The sequence below is a fragment of the Macrosteles quadrilineatus genome, unplaced genomic scaffold, assembly GCF_028750875.1.
Source record: "Macrosteles quadrilineatus isolate MER2022 unplaced genomic scaffold, UCM_ALF_1.0 Scaffold_3__2_contigs__length_128488019, whole genome shotgun sequence".
Classification (NCBI taxonomy): Eukaryota; Metazoa; Arthropoda; class Insecta; order Hemiptera; family Cicadellidae; genus Macrosteles; species Macrosteles quadrilineatus.
Window position 1 is genome coordinate 44,491,797 of NW_026542596.1, and position 17,399 is coordinate 44,509,195.

Sequence of the window (17,399 nt, forward strand, 5' to 3'; positions counted from 1 at the left end):
AGCAGAAAAGAGTGTTGGGGAATTTCCCCTAACCGCCTAAATTTTGTGAACGGAGTATAGTTAGTCCAAGACAATACCTACCGTTAATCCAATCACTAAATGCACTTGATTTATATTCTGGGCCGGTGTTGATTTGTATTGTGACAGAAGTCTTGTGTCTTTCGGATTGCAATTTATAGTTTGGAGCAATTTTAATGTTGACTTTTGGGGTAGATAGTAGTTAAGTAGGCAAAGTAGAATCAAATATCTAAATCATAGGTCTCATGGTAATACCTAGCCCTGAGATTGATTTACTTTTTTTGTTTTGAGGTCCCCAGAGGCAAAAAACAACGTCTGTTCAAATTTAATTGATTATAATTATTCCCTGTAGCTGCAAACCTAAATTCTCATCAAACTGTTATTTAAATAGAGGTTAAATCTGACATTTTTAAGGAGATATTATAGTGAAAACCCGATCAGGCAAATGGAAATTCGCTCAGTCTGCAGAAATTTGCTGCGGCGGAGGTATTTTTACTACGCTAACTAAATATCTTACACCCCTAATAGTTTGAGATAGAGAGTACATTTAAAGTAGGCCTAATACAATATTTTTGGTACGCATATACCTTTGCAGTTACAAGAGAGTATGATAATTGACAGTCAAAAGTATTTTTAGCCATAGCAATATTTAAGATGAAATAGAGTTGGTTGGTTTTTAAATTTATTATTCAACCTATCAACTTAAACAGTTACTAGTTGTGATCACTAAATCAGCAGTAATTTTACAAGGTTTCATATGATCACTGAAGCCGTACATTCATACAATTACATATAGCCTACTTCTTAGCTTTAACTGATAACACTTAGTTACCTGTATCTACATGACCCAGAACACAGACTACAGCTGCTCTCAAGTCGTCCAAGGTTTTCTTCTTCTCTGCCTCTTCTCGTCTTTTCTACAACACAAAAAATTATTTAGCCGCAGAAAAGTTTATGCTGGTTTGCAACTTATTATTTCTTAATAGTAAAATATTTCCACACATATCCTCCTCCACACATCACCTGATATAAGACCTCATGAAGTACAAGATTTGAAAAAACCCATTGCATGATGAGATAACGCTGCCGAGAGGGATCTAAGCAATTCAGGGAACAACGCTGAGTCTTTTCCCTGAGTCTCCGTTTCACTTTAATCCCCAGATTCCGAGTCTCAGCATTAGTAGTTTTAACAATCTAACTCAAGCTGTTATTTATTTTATCTGTCTACATCAAATTCATTCTACTGACGCGGGTAAACATAGATCTGAAAGTAAATTACTTGTTTCTTGTACTTATTACTATTGCTATTTAATAGTCCTTTGTAGGATTTATATTTTGTGCAAAAGAGAAACATTGCAACAAACCTGTATCCTCGCCAGGGCTCGCTCTCGTTTGATCTGAGCATCAGACTTCTTCTTATCATCATCTTCTTCATCAGAACTTTCATCGCTGTCTTCGTCAGAGCTCGACTCCTCTTCAGAACTCGACTCTTCTTCAGACTCTGAGTCATCTTCTTCTTCCTCTTTCTTGGCCGGCGTTGGAGCTGCCGGAGCTTCAGGCTTGGGCGTTTCTTCTGACTTTTCTTAAAGTTGATAGGACAATCTTTAAGTTGTTTGACTATTAATTGTGAATATGGAAATTAATTTAACTAGGCTATTTACAAGTTCACTGAATTCTTGAATGAGCCACCGACTTACCTAAATTTGCTCAGGTAAGCTAGCTAAACTCTTTCAATTTTAAGAAATCCTAATCAATCACTTAACTCTCTTTTAAGCTATATTATAGCTGTATGAAAATAAACAGATCTGTGTTAGAAAATCATAACATGCGATCAGTTGGGTGTCACTTCATTCTTTGCTCTATACAGTGCCACATTAATCATACTTGTTGGACTAATATTTTTCAAGAAATAAACATTTAAAATCTGCTGTTTTGTTTTGATACACCCTTATAACCAATGTTACAATGGTGATATGATTGACTAACCTTCGTCCTCTCCCTCGGATGACTCAATGTCCCAGGAATCCTTGACATCTTCCTCTGGCTCCTTCTTGGGCTCCTCCTTGTCTACGATCTTCACCTCCACCTGCTGGGGCTGGGGCTCTGCCTCGCTGGCTACAGCTACTACAGGTGCTGTCAAATGTACCAAAGGTTAATGACTAACATTTAAAATAGTAAAATAGTGTATTAAGAGCGGAAAGTACGTCATTGTCACTCAAGAAAGCTTTGCGCAGCTAAAAATTTCGCGAGCGGCAATCACTGTTTGTGCTCGTTATACACACAAGATTCATGCTACCACTATGATTAACTTATCATAACACACAGATTAACTTTTTAGTTGTCATTTTGGTTATGTTTGCTTTTTACGAGTTGTTTACTTTTTTAGGTTAGGCCTATGTTATTTTCAGATCGAATGTTAGAGTTTCTTAGAAACGCCAACAATTAAATCAGCGGTTTTAGTGATTTACCGAGCGGGCATGGTCATTCGGCTCTAGAGTAGAAATGAGCTATTTTGCATACTATTTACAGGTGAGGCAATGTGATCATTTCCATGCAGTGATAGAACAAATACTTAGAGAGAAGTCTCAAGACCTGAAGAAAACTCTTTCTTAGTTGAAAATGCAACAGTGACATATTATAATGTTTTTTGCATATAGGTAGTTTTGTTTCTTGTGCCAGTTTGGACTCTTTCCCATTCAGGTAAGACTGCTCGTCCCAAAAAAAATGCTACAGATTAAAAAGTAATTAATTTGTACTGGGGAATTATATACCTTGTTCTGTGGCTGCCTCCTTATTCTTCTTGGGTCGTATCCTAGTGCCAGGACGTGGCTTCCTCTCCACCGTGGCGTCAGGAACGTCCAATCCCTGAGCCTTGAGGGCCTCTAGCGTGGCCTGTGCTCGGGCCTTGTCTGCCTTCTGCTTAGCTGTCAATAGTTTGCCCTCCGCCTTCAGTCGTTCTTTGCGCTCCTTCTCTCTCTGTTTTTTCTTTTCCTTTCTCTCTTGCTCAAGCCTCAACTGTTCCAAGTATGAAGATCATTAGAAAACTTGTAAATCAAAATTTGTAGATATTTTGTGATAAAAGCCATTTGATTTTTGATTCTGTATTTTGAATTTCAATCCTTTCCACTCCAATTACGGGAGGCCTATTTTCTCACCAGCTCCATTTAATTAGAGCAAAATTTTCATATTTCATTTGTTTACCAAAAATAAATATCGTCTTGATTTATTGAAGGCTGGTAATCTTTTTCTAAATACTTACACAAAATAAAAAAAAATTCAAAAAATAAAAATTCAAGCATAATAGGCCTACGTTGTCATAGTCACGGGCGGGCCCGGCCCGACATTAGAGTTCGTGCGGCCATGACTAATGGCGGGGCTCCCCGGCCATTTGAGCGGAAAGGGTTAAAGAAATATTTATTTGAGTTGAACTTTTGGGTTACACATCAACTTGGGGACGAAAATAACGCATAAGTAAAAACTGTTTACTAATTAACTATAATAAGTTGACCATCTGTTACATAAATATAATATCACATTCTATATCTTCTATATAAATAAAATAATCTATATATAAAGCCAAAAGTACCCATGAACTTTTGAGAAAACTACAAGTCACACCCCCATAAACCATATACTTAAAATGTTCGTCATGACAAGAAACCTTGTTCAAAACTATCCATTTTTTCCATAAATTGCCCTTCAAGGTCTTTGCTTTCCAAAGGGAACTTTTCATATACTTAATGTTAAAAATAATTCAGCTGTTATTTGTATGTTATTCTTTCAATTCAATTACCTGGTGTGATTATTGGTTTGTAATGCTGTAATCTGTTTTGTTTATTTCAGCTTAACTTAACCAATCAATAGTTTTATTGATACTTATGAAGTCAAACGGGTTGAAGCCCGTGGGTAACAGCTAGTTCTTTTAAGTGGAAAATATCAAGAGACAAACATCTTGCAGGATCATTCTAGAGATAGAGAATTTCAGCAGACTTCCATTATTTAAGATACCTTGGGACTCAAGCATTGTTCAAACTAAAAAAATACTGGATCATCAATAGCTAATACAATGATGAGTGGATGTGCTTAAAACGATTTTAATTATTCTTTTCAATCCCCACACACACTCTCTAGCCTCAGCTTAGTCTAGTTTAAATAATTCAAAAGTTATACAGTAGACTCTCGCTCATCCGGACTAATGTGGCGGACGTCCGGTCCGGATTACGAAAAATCCGGACTATCGAGAGTCGAGCAAATACACAGTACTGTATATAGCCGTTTTTTTCAATTTAGTTCCAGGTCCACAGTAATGATAGCCCGGGCATATGCACTTCCACCGGTAATAATCTTTACAGCCGAATGTTGTTCCAGGTCCACAGTAATGATAGCCCGGGCATATGCACTTCCACCGGTAATAATCTTTACGGCCGAATTTTGTTCCAGGTCCACAGTAATGATAGGCGGGCATATGCACTTCCACCGGTAATAATTGTTTTGGCCGAATTTTGTTCCAGGTCCACAGTAATGATAGCCCGGGCATATGCACTTCCACCGGTCATAACTTTTTCGGCCGAATTTTGTTCCAGGTCCACAGTAATGATAGCCCGGGCATATGCACTTCCACCGGTCATAATTTTTTCGGCCGAATTTTGTTCCAGGTCCACAGTAATGATAGCCCAGGCATATGCACTTCCACCAGTAATAATTTTTACTGTTGTTATCCGATTTTTTTTCATTATTCGAGGTAGTCTCGGTCCCGTTTTGCTTGGATAATCGGACTTCTACTGTACTGTACTGTGCCGCTAAAAAAAATCACGATTGCCGATCCAGACTACCGGGAGTCCGGACAAGGCCGATCCGGATGAGCGAGAGTCTACTGTACCTAGCAAATAAATATTAAATAAAATATAATTATATTCACATTTTTATATGAGTATATTTAACGAGTATATTTAACGAGTGAGTATATTTAACGAGTGAGTATATTTAACGAGTGGGTATATTTAACGATTCCTAATGTGTGACTGTTTAAGTAAGTTTAAGAAATGAACGACCCTAAAGGGTCGATCATATCGGAACATTAAGCTGCCGCCCATGTAAGAACCATGTACTATATATAGGTTAATTACCTGCTCTTCTCTTTTCTTCTCAGCTTCTTCTAATTTCTTCAGTCTTTCTTCTTCCTCTTTTTTAGCCTTTTCTTCTTCCTCCTTTAATTTCTGTAAAGCTTCTTTCATGGCGGCCAATGTTTTCTTACCAGGCCCTTTTTTGTCTTTATCTTTACTTTCTTTTTCTTCCTTTTCACCCTTCTTTTTCTTTTTGTCCTTCTTCTTTTTCTTGTCACCATCTTCTTCTCCTTCGCCAGCTAGATACAGATATAAAATTGATGAGAATTATTACAGCTGAAAATTATTGGTTAATATTTTCAACAGTTGGACACTGTTAATTTACACGGGACACAAGATCACACTTTTGTGATGCCACTTCGAATCATATCTTTGCTTAAGAGCCCACAACCCAATCCAACAATTTTTAACTGTTACTTATCTATATGATGTTTTTAAATAGATAGGTTACACTGGTTTTCAGTTGATATGACTTTTTTGCGTTGTTTGATTCAAAGCAATTAAAGCAATACAATTTCAGACACAAAGTAAGAGGAGCAATCAGGAACAGAGTTAACTTAAATAAAACTTGGTATATAACTATGTTTGTAATCAGATTTACTAACCACCCACTCTCCTTGCTCTGTCATAACAATATGAATGTAATGAACAGAAAGTAAGTAAAGTAAATAATTCAGGTTCTACTGCTTCCACTCCAGCCAAAAGTACCTGTACCTCTTTCTTACAGATTGTTAGTACAGTTTTCACTACTAACATCGGTTACCTTAAACTATATACTCTCCAGTATGTGTATTCTAACCCCTGAATAACTACTGTATAGTTATTCAGAATTGTTATTTCTTCTTTTTGTCACTTACATGGGATCCGCCACTCATCTTTTGCTTTGCCACTTTTGGCGGTGTGCGCCAAAATCTATGGCAACCATGGTAACCACTGCACGACTGACAGTCTATATTTAATTCTTTTTGTCTATGGTTTTATTTAGGAAAGGAAAGACCTTGCTTTAAAAATATTTCATCATTAAAAATACAAAATTAATACTCAATTTTAGCAAATTTCCCTATAGGGAAGGGGGCTTAATTAATTTAGCCTAATTAAGTTAGCTTTTCTTGGTGTCAGGGTATACTCACACTAGGTCACAGTAGTGGGTAGTTGTATTAAAGCAGACAGACATAAACTAAGCCATCATCTTAAACTGTATTAAGAACATAAGTAACTTTAATGCAGCTGATCTCAGTAGACCAATCCACAGCATGATTGATTATCACATTGCTAAAATCTATTGGTACATGATTTATTGATTTTAATGCAACCCCCAAAGACAGATGTTCTACTCTACTCTAACCGCTAAACCACAAGAACAAAAGAACCTGAAACTATAAGCAAAAACAGGATTAGACAATGTCAACACGTCTAAATACTGTTTATTCGCAACAAATTTCAATAATTTCATTTTCAGAAACAATACCTAATAAAACTGACCTTCATCATGCTCCTCCTTGGGTTTCTCCTCAGACACTTCAGTCTGCTGACTCTCTGGTTCTGGAGTTTGACTGGGTTCTTTAATCGTCACATCCTTTAAAAAAGCAATAATAATAGTAGGCCTAAGTTTTATCATAGACAAAAAGAATGAAATATAGACCGTCAGCTGCGCTGCGGTTACCATAGGTTCTGGCGCACACCACTGGTAGCGCCGTTTGTTACGGCGTACTCACTACGTAACTACACGGCCCTCCCAGCGGTGTGCGCCAAAATCTATGGCAACCATGGTAACCACTGCACGACTGACAGTCTATATTTAATTCTTTTTGTCTATGGTTTTATTTAGGAAAGGAAAGACCTTGCTTTAAAAATATTTCATCATTAAAAATACAAAATTAATACTCAATTTTAGCAAATTTCCCTATAGGGAAGTAGCTATTACCGTAGGTGGCACGGTAAGACCTAGACCCGGGACCGATTTACTTTTTCATTTTGATGTCCCCAGAGGCCAAAAACACCATTCGTTCAAAATTTTATATATATACGTCCAATTTTTGTCAGATTTTGATGAAATTTGGTTTAATGGTCTAAAGCGGGATAAACTTGAATGAGTTCGCGAACCAGCATGATCGGACCATGGGAACGGGGCTTTACGGGGGGTTTTATGGGGTAAAAATTGGTTATTCTCACTTTTGACCCTCAAAACACAAAATTTCCCAATTTCTCTTTAAACCTTTTTAAAGAGCTTAAAAAACAAATAATTTAGTATATAAAAGTATTTTTGTTCGATTATTAGTAACGGAGAAAATTTAAAAAATCGTAAATTTAAAATTCCCATGTCTTAAGGAGAATATTGTCAAATGTTGTAGTGTGCTTGTTTATGGATATATTTTGATCAGACTTGGCAAATTTATTTATTTTGTATTAATAACTACCGGTATCAATATTATTAACTATCAATATTATACTAAAAAACACATTTTAGTAGTTTCCTTGTAGCAGCAAACCTAGGTACTCGTTAAACCTAATGTTATTAAAATATATTTAATTGAAAATCAAATCAGACAAATGGAAATTCGCTTAGTCGGCAGGTTTGCTGCGGCAGGGGTATTTAATTTTACCTAGGTTAGGCCTAAATTTTTCTATTAATTTTGTTATTTTCTGAAGGTATATTCCACTTACATGAATCCCACTTAGATTGTGTGTCATGATTCTTTATCAATGGAAAAAAATATCGCAAATGCATCTTGTTTTTGTTAAAATTGAACCCTACTTTTAGCAATTATCTTTTTTGTTCTCAAACTAGACAGTTTTTTTAATATTTGTTTATTAACTTTTTAAACCCATCCACACAAATTCAAAATTAAAAAAAAAAACTTGAGATCTATTATAATTTAAGTGTATATTTAGTTTGCTTGTCTGAGATTGCATAGCCTATAACAATTATGTAATATTTTTCATCACATAAATGGATAGGTTTTGACACCTTATTTCTTCCATTTTTATAAAAAAAATATTAGGCCTAATTACTTTTTGTCACTAACAGACTCTAAAAAAAAGGAATATTGGAATTTTTAATTGAAGTTGTTAACAATTACAGAACACTCACATATACACATCTAATAACTGTTTTAACAAACTTTAATATAAACCAAAGAATGTATTTCAGTATCAGCATCTTTATTAATTAGGATATACAAATAGTTACATAGTGGATGAAGATATATTATATTAAATATTGCAATGAATCAATACACTTGATCCAAAACAATTAGGACCTATCAGAACTAAATCTAAATTATTCATTAGAGTAAATGATTGCAACTCTCAAAATAACATACAATAATCTCAGTTTTACACTTAAACGCCATTGAATATTGAATTTATACACCCCTAGTAAAAGTATTAAATGACCTAATTTTCAACTGATACTGGTTCACTACAATAAATTATACAAGTAGGCCCTATATATATATATATATTTAATTCATAGGAGGTTAAAGTATAGTTAGACGCAAAAGATTGTTACAGGTTAAAACTAAAACAAACCAATTTTAGACATGGGGCCCATATACAGAGTTTTTGGGTATTAATAAAGGTATATGACTACTTTCTGTAAAAACCAATTAGGCCTAGACAATATTTTTTTATGATTTAAAAATATAACTCAAAATAAACAGTGTTGACTTTCTTTGAGCAAAATTATCCCTTTTAAAAAACTGGATGGGTACGGTAATAGTAGGAATAGGGCTACCATCATTAGGCCTAAAGGCTTTGTAATTTAACTAGACTACATAACAGAGAAACAATGATTATAATTAAAGGCATACACTATTGATACCGGTACTATTAAAATAAATATTGATATTATTATTTCTACGTACCTTCTTTTTTGCCTCCAACTTCTTTTGCTTTTCGCGTTCCTTTTTCTCCTTCTTCTTCTGGGCCGCAGTCTTTATTGTCCCACCTTCTTGTTCTTCTCCACCTTCTTCTGTCTGTTCCTCCACCACAGCTGGTTCATTTTCAACGGCTTTATCTTTTTTCTTTTTCTTCTTTTTCTTTTTATCGTCCCCATCCTCAGTAGCAACAGTTTCTTTTTCAACACTCTCTTCTTTTTGCACCACACCACCTGAATATTCTATCTCCAACTCTGCCAACATTTTCTCAATGTCTTCATCATCTTCTTCTTTCTTCTTCTTTTTACCTTTCTTTCCAGCGCTCTTTTCCTTGTCTTTCTTACCGGTTTTAGTCCTTTCTACCACCACCTCACTATCAGATTCTTCTTTAGTCTCAGCTTCTGGGGGTTCATCTTCATCATCTGAAACCGCTAACAAGGCAAAACCAGGTTTTTTAGCACTTTTTTTAGTCCGCACTTCAGAAACTTGTTCACTATCACTCTCATCAGAGTCTTCGGGCTTATTTTTGCCCTTTTTGTTTATGTCATTATTCTTTTTACTAACACTTTTCACATCACTGTCTTCATCTTCAGACTCAACGGAAGTTTTTTTCTGAAACACAATTCAAAACATTATGTAGGCTACCTGTTAGTTGTGAAAATGCTCGTACTTACTTACCTAAGCTTTAATTGTTAACAGGTTTACGTCATAAATCAACAGTTAACCTTAACGAACAAAACTTAAGTTGAATGATTGATTTTTTAATCAATTGTATCTTACTTCTCTTACAGCTCACTATATCTGATAAAGATAATTTGTTAACAACCGTTTTATAGCGATACTACGTAAAGCGGCAGATTACCAATTTATAGGAGCAATGTCGTCGGATTACGCCCTGAACGTAACAATTGTTAGTAGCCTATATTTCATTCATTTAAGTACTGTACAGGTTAAAACCTTGATATATTCCTTTCACATTTTAAGGCTAAAGCCCCACTAAGGAAAAGGCCATGCTGCAACGCGGGCAGTGCCACACTAGGTCACAGTAGTGGGTAGTTGTATTAAAGCAGACAGACATAAACTAACAGCCTGCTTATTTACCTAAAACATATGGGATATGGCAAGTCTTTAAATCTAAAGAGTCGCTGGTTCAATTCCAAGCGAGATTGTTTCTAGATCCTAATGCCATTTGTCATGGGCTATGAATTAGCTATCAAACAAAAAGGTCGATGAGAGATTGTAACAAGACCAGGGTATGGACCATTACCTGCTTTTACAAAGCAAAAAATACCATTAGCGTATTTAACATGCAAAATAAAAAATATTTTTAGAATTCATTTGATATAATATAGGGTTAAACACAAAATCCTATTTCAGGCGGGATTCCTACTTTACCCAACTGAGACTGAAATGCACAGAAATATTCTTGTCCAACACAAACACCTCAAAATACCTTGTTTTTATATTTGTGGGGCATGCACAAAAATTGCTTCTATCAATTGAGCTGAAAGTGCTAAAACAATAATGCAAAATGAAGTTGAATATGAGTAAGAGAAAATGAAACCATAACAGCCTCAAATTAACGCACCTTTAGTTTTTCTTTCTTTCCTTTGGTCGAAAGCTCTTTCATGTCCTTTGTTATCTCTGTAACCTCAGCATCATCTCCATCTTCATCATCCACTTTCTTCTTTTTCTCCTTTTTACCCTTCTTCTTTTTTGACTGCGTGTCATCTTCATCTTCAATCATGTCATTTTCATCATCTTCAGTTTTACCTCTGAAAAAATCTTGTGTTAAGTTACATACATAATTCAAATCCTAATCACCACTTTTAATCCCCATTCTATAATTGACCTGCTTCAAAAGTAATGTCATGGTTGTATAATTGACATTTATGGTACCGGTAGTGTCAATTATAAATATTGTATGCTTGTATAATTTACCTAGCCTAATTAAGTTAGCCTATCAAATCGTCAACTTTGACTAAGATTTTTTTGTTTGATTTCTTTACCAACGGCAACATACCTTTTTTTAGCGCATATCTATTTCTTTTTGGGCATTTAGAACACCTTGGAGCTAGACTCGACAATTTAATACTCTAGTTACCGGTACTTTAATTCAATCACCATGTCAATGTCAACCAAATGGGGTGAGTACAATAAGCTAATAAGCTTTTATAAATGTGACACCAGCACTCAAACAAAATATTCAATAAATTACTTTTTAAAGCAACTATGGGCTAGTGGCTGGCAGGCCCTCAGTTTTCATGTGACATGCTATGGGCCCAAGAAATAATTGTGCCCCTTCCCCTTCCTCGCATGGGAATTTTTCTCTTCCTTGTGTCCCAACATACTATAAAACCTCTTGCGCCTCTCGACCTGCGCCCATTTACTAAAGCGACCCCCATTCGATTTGCGGCCTGGCCTAACATGTCGCAAAACGCTGTGACGTACTAGTTACCTCAAAATAAGCTCTAGTGTTAATATTATAATACTTAAATGTTTAATCATTCAACTTCTTGAGCTAACCAATATCAAACATTTAAATTTCATAATAAACCTAAATAGGCTGCATAATTACCAGTAATTTGAATGATAAATATCACCTCGAGCATGTAACTTAAAGCAATGATTAACTCATAAAGTCATTAAAGTCTAACAAAGTTTTAAGGGAAATAAAATATGTAAGTAAATTCAAGACCACCAGTATTGCAGTAACTATTAAATTCTATAGTGGACATATGATATATAAGACCTAAAAGGTACAAACCTAAGGCTTAACAAACTTACTTTGTTTTCCCTTTTTTCTCTTTGATTTTGCTACTGGTATCTTCAGGAGCTTCAATTTCATCACCATCGCTGGAAACAAAATAACAATAAAATTTATTTAGACTAGAGAACATATTAGCTTCTTAAAACTAAACCTAAAAATTTCTTAAAAGCCTCATTATCTTATCTTACTTAGAAGCCCCTTGTTATCCTCTTCTAAAACAATATTAGCCTACAGAATATGCATTTATACTCTTAGATTTCCAAAACATCAGCATTTATTACTCATTCTACTTATTATTTAAGTATTGAGACTGAATAGACAGGCTTAAATACTCAATGATCGCTCTGGCTCATCAATACATACAACAAATTCCTTAAGACAATTTTTTTTGTGAATTTCTTAAATTATACTTAACTATAATATTATGGTACAATACCTCATCAAGTAATCCAAATGTATAATAATCGTAAATGTGAATATAGCCATTGGCTATGCAGTAGAACCTCTTTAATCCGAACCCCTGTAATCCGAACGTCCACTAATCCGAACGCCTCATTAATGTACTCTATACACAGTACAGTAGTTTTTTATTGTATACTGTATTTATTGATGTAAATTTCATCAATTGATGAAATCAATCGATTTAATTGATGTATTTCAATTGTAATGTACAGTACTGATTATTCCCTATGTTTACTACTGTATTAAATAAACTCTGTATTTTACTTTATAAAGCATTCTTAACTTTTCCTTAGCTATTGTTATGTAAAAACAACAATATGTTCTGTAATCCAAACTATTCACTAGTCCGAACTACCCCCGGTCCCAATTAGTTTGGATTAAAGAGGTTCTACTGTAATAGCGGGCTTGTAGACAAACTTGTAATCAAACACCATAATAGGGAGGGCAAACAAAAGGACGAACATAAGACGTACGTATTGAATATTCCCACACAATACAAAATTGCCTATCTAAAGAGCTTCGTAGGCAGGGAACCGAATTAACATTCAAAATTACAAACCGTACTCGTAACACCCTGTCACAAACTGACCGATCAAGAGATAAAATGGAAATGACAGGTGTTTAAAAATTAAATGCCAAGATTATCCAAGCCAATTTCTTGGGCAAACAGGTCGTGGGTTCGCTACTCGCTACAACGAACACAGACCCAAACCACGTTTAATGAAACAAAATTCAGCATTTGCCCAGCATTTAATCAACCTAAACCATAACATGAGTGAGATTGCTGATGATCTTGAGGTGCTACATAAATGCAAAAAAGGTAGTAAACTATACTCTGTCTAAATTTAATGTGCGGTTGAAGGACCAATTTGTATTCCCCTGCTTTCTCCCTGGCCCCTGCCACCACCACATATTAGCCTACAGCTGATTCATACTGTTCATAATTTCTGGTGTCACTTTGTTTAAATTTTAGTAGCAAACAACATTGTGATTATTATGATGGTATTTTGTGCAGTTTAATATTATTCAGTCTGAGTTTACTTGATTAGTGTTGATTATAAATGGCCAAAAGGTGCCAAGATATTACAATTTAAACTAAAAACACAATTTTTAGTGTGTACAATTATTTAAAAAAACTTGTTACCACCAAAACAAATGCAACAGTGTGGGAAGTGTTCCATCAAACCCAAAAGGCTATAGCAAAAGCTTGTTCTGTTTCTTTTAGAACAGTGCAAAACATAACGGGAGAAGGAAACAAATCCATTGCAGTACATAATATGGAGTTCGAAGATTGTAATATAGAAAATATATTAAAAGAAGCAACATTTACTTCATCTCAAAGGAAAATATCCAACAAAAAGTGGATAACTGATCTAGATCAATTTGACAAGGACGTAGTCCGACACACTGTTTTTGATTTCTAAGAAAGAGGAGAGTACCCGAACTGCAGGAAGTTGAAGATGGTGCTAAAAATAAAAAATTGGATTTAGTGGAAGTAAAGATTCAGTCTGTAAGATACTTAGAGATGTGGGATTTAAGTTTAAAAAGACTAACGACGGCCGAAAATTCTTAACAGAACGGACTGATATTGTCGCTTCCAGGGTAGTATTTCTAAGAAAGATGAACAATTTAAGGCGACAGAAAACCCCTCTCCCACTTTTATACCTGGATGAGATGTTAGTAAACCAAAACCATGCAAGAAAGTGTATTCGGGAAAGCTTAGATGGTAAGGGAGGGTTTCGGGTCCCAGTAGGGAAGGGTTCTAGGCTTGTCATATGTCACGCTGGATCAGCTAAATATGGTTTTATAAAAGACGCACAGCTCGTATTTCAATCAAAAAGTAATGTCGATTATCACAAATAAATGAACCACACAGTTTTCCACGAATGGTTTCTTGATTTACTGAGAAGCCTAGAAGAGCCATGTGTTATTGTAATGGACAATGCCAGCTACCATTCGAAACGACTTAACAAAATTCCAAGTTCAAAATCAAGAAAGGCAGGCATTGTGAAGTGGCTATCAAATAACGGTAGCCTATTGAACACAATCCAGTCCACACAGTAGCAGAACTCCTTACCACCGTGCGGCAGCACAGGCAAGATTTTCCTCCACGGTACAAACTGGACGAACTTGCGTTGCAGATGGGTCATGAGGTTGTTCACCTACCCCCCTACCATTGTCAATACAATCCCATAGAGCTAATTTGGGCTCTAGTGAAATGGGAGGTAGCGCAAAAATAACACGTCTTTCAAAATAAAGGATGTCAGGAACCTTCTTGAAAATGCCATGTAACAGTAGGCCTACAATGTACAATGTACCTAACAGTAGAAGACATGTGGCCTAAATTTGGCTTAAAATAAAAAAGTGTGAAATTTAATGTTTGCTATGTTTATTGTCTACATTAAATACGGGGATTTTCAATTTTTTCATTTTTGAGGCAATTTTTGGTACCTTTCTTGAGTATTTTCATGAAATGCATAGTAGTAGATAGTAGGAAATTTTATTCTCTTTCGGAATATTACCTTCCACATTGGTCGATTTCCTCACCATTAAAAAGTTATTTGCAAAAACGTCAAGCAACCTCCGAATTTCTAGTGGTGAAAAAAAGGTGGAGATTACTTTTTAAATTTGTACAATTATGCTAAATCTACAGTTCTGCTGGATCAATTTTGTTAAATGATCTGTCTTTGGAAGGCATAAACTCTTTGAGCTGCTTATTCATTTGATGCATATTTTATGGCGGTAAGTTTAATAGTATAAAAGTTATAAGGCGTTAAAACCCAGCTATTCATTTTGAAACACCCGGTATTATAGTCATATAAAGTAGCCTAATCCAGGGGCTATCAACATGGAACTAAATTGTAAATTTAAAATTCCCATGTTATTCTTATGGAGAATAGATAAACTGTACCTAGTTTGCTTGTTTATGTTTAATCAAATTAGGTAATTTTGTATATTTCATACTAAGCTATCAACAATTCAATAAAAAACACCTCAATACCTTCCCTGTAGCAGCAAACCTAAGAACGGTACACATTCAAGTTAATGTTATTTTATTTAAGTTAAATACCTAGGAAATAGATCTGAAAATTTTAAGGCAATATTTTAGTACAAATCCAGTCAGGAAAATGGAAATTCGCTTAGTCTGCAGGTTTGCTGCAGCAGGGGTATTGATAGTTGATCTATTTAACATATGGCCTTTGAAACTCGCCTAGATCTCCATCACATACTGAGAAACAATCCAAAGTGATAGTGGTGTCACCAAAATTAGATATCCATAGCAAAAGGAACAGAGTGCATTAAGTTATGTTAGTCCTTGTGTGGCAGAAATCCTGGATGTTTTCTTTTCCGTGTTGTCAATTATTCTCAGTTAACTTAATGCTACAGTGATAGATTCTATAGAGGTTTAAGTTACTGCTGGAAAAGATCAGTGGTCCTTAAGGTGGCCTTGATATAAAGGATTTTAATTTTTTCAACTTTTATTAGGCATACTTATCAATTAGTTTCAACAGCTCCTTTTATTTTTGTCTGCAGTATGGTTTCAATCATGCCCGCGGTTTTTATGTAACGCACTATGAGCCTGAGAGACAATTGCGCCCCTCCCTCCTTTCCTTGTATATCTAGGTTATTTTTGTTTGTTCCTGTGGCTCCCGTCATAAAACCTCTTGCATCTCTGGGGATGGGCCCAGTTAGGCTACTAAGTTAATGCTGCATTGGTTGACAATAAGGTGAGTCATGTTTCATTGGAAGTAGGCTAAATGATTGGGGCTTGCTTTATGTTCCATTAAAAAATAATATCAGGGCCATAACTTAACTTAACACATAATACCCTATTACCTAAGTTATTGCCTATAAACAGTGGACTGATGGTGTCATTAAAAGCGTAAAAACACTTGACTATATAGCTTAGGTACATATTTACAAATCACGTACTTAGTATAAGTTAATATACATAAGTTAACTTAATTTAAAAAATACCCAGTGGTTATTATTAAAAATTTACATGTAACTATTTACTACTAATGGATTGACGAGCAAAATTAAACAATACAAACTTATTTAGCAGAGCCTGTGATGGATATTGAAAGCTTCAACCTCAATGCCACCTTCAGGAACCACATCATCAGAAATCCATATTGTTGTTGTGTAACTTTTATTGGCAGTAGGCCCTAACTAATTCTGATAACAAAAAAAAAATGAAAATAGCTTTTAGAAGATTGTAAGCTAATAGATCAGTTTTGTGTACAACCGATTTATTAAATCACTCTTGAGGAGGAAAAGTAGGCTACAATAATGCCGGAGATTTGTGACATTTACTGTTTATAGGTTAGAATTTGACCATGAAGCACCAGATTGAGGGTGTTATACTTACACGTCTTCGTCATATCCTAACTTCTTTCCCTTCTTTGCCTTTCCCATGGTGAAACTAAGTTATAAAGGCTAAATTTGAAGCAATAAATACAACACACCATTAACAAAATTGATGCAATCACAAAATTGGCAAAACACAACGTGAATGTAATCGTCTGTCTTCTCTTGACTTCGATTAACTTACCTTCAAAAAACAGAAACAGACAGAACAAAACAATACTAGCAAGTAAGTACGGAAAAGAAGAAAAACACTGAGAAGTAGTAATGACCAAAGGCATATAAGATGAAACAGCTGTTTCAAAGAAATCCAGGAATCTAACTGATTTCTTGTTCAAAAGCATGGATTATGATTATAGTGTACAGTATTACAAATTAATTGCATTATGAGAAGCTTTATGTATGTAATATCACAAATATAATTTTATTTTACGTTTGAAGCACTATTAAGAATAAAATAAAAATTATGGGTTCCCTCCCTGAGTGACCACACAAAAGCCACCTTAGATTAATTAATAAGGTAGGTAGTATTTCATCTAACAATTAAATTTAAAAAATAGCCCTTCAATTGTGATCAAAACCAGTAGCTTTTAGGTTATACGATTGTTTTTATTTACACACGAGTCTTTAATAAGGTGAATGTGTATTCCAGATTTAGACATAACTGTAAAAATTGTATATAGTATTTATTTCATCACTCTTTTGACCGGAGCTCTTGCTCTAGTTTAACAGCCGAGGAGGACTTTTAGCGTGTGATGAACTAACTTATTTCTATCGCAA

General features: G+C 35.0%; 1 protein-coding gene across 4 annotated transcripts in view; it reads right to left on the reverse strand.

Moving 5' to 3' along the window:
• LOC128988674 (eukaryotic translation initiation factor 5B) overlaps nt 1–16,820 on the reverse strand; it is a 76,951-nt gene extending 60,131 nt beyond the window's left edge. For 3 of the 4 annotated variants that reach the window (XM_054410190.1, XM_054410192.1, XM_054410191.1), the window contains exons 1-10: nt 16,624–16,820; nt 11,807–11,875; nt 10,608–10,794; nt 9,008–9,631; nt 6,624–6,717; nt 5,145–5,380; nt 2,790–3,033; nt 2,005–2,151; nt 1,383–1,600; nt 851–935 (exon numbers count right to left, since the gene is read on the reverse strand). In XM_054410190.1, coding sequence (XP_054266165.1) covers nt 851–935; nt 1,383–1,600; nt 2,005–2,151; nt 2,790–3,033; nt 5,145–5,380; nt 6,624–6,717; nt 9,008–9,631; nt 10,608–10,794; nt 11,807–11,875; nt 16,624–16,670 — 1,951 coding nt within the window. In that variant the 5' untranslated portion in view covers nt 16,671–16,820. Of the gene's footprint in view, nt 1–850; nt 936–1,382; nt 1,601–2,004; nt 2,152–2,789; nt 3,034–5,144; nt 5,381–6,623; nt 6,718–9,007; nt 9,632–10,607; nt 10,795–11,806; nt 11,876–16,306; nt 16,344–16,623 lie in introns of those variants that run through there. The other variant, XM_054410193.1, reaches the window with a different exon arrangement.
• Between the last annotated feature and the right edge of the window lie 579 nt (nt 16,821–17,399).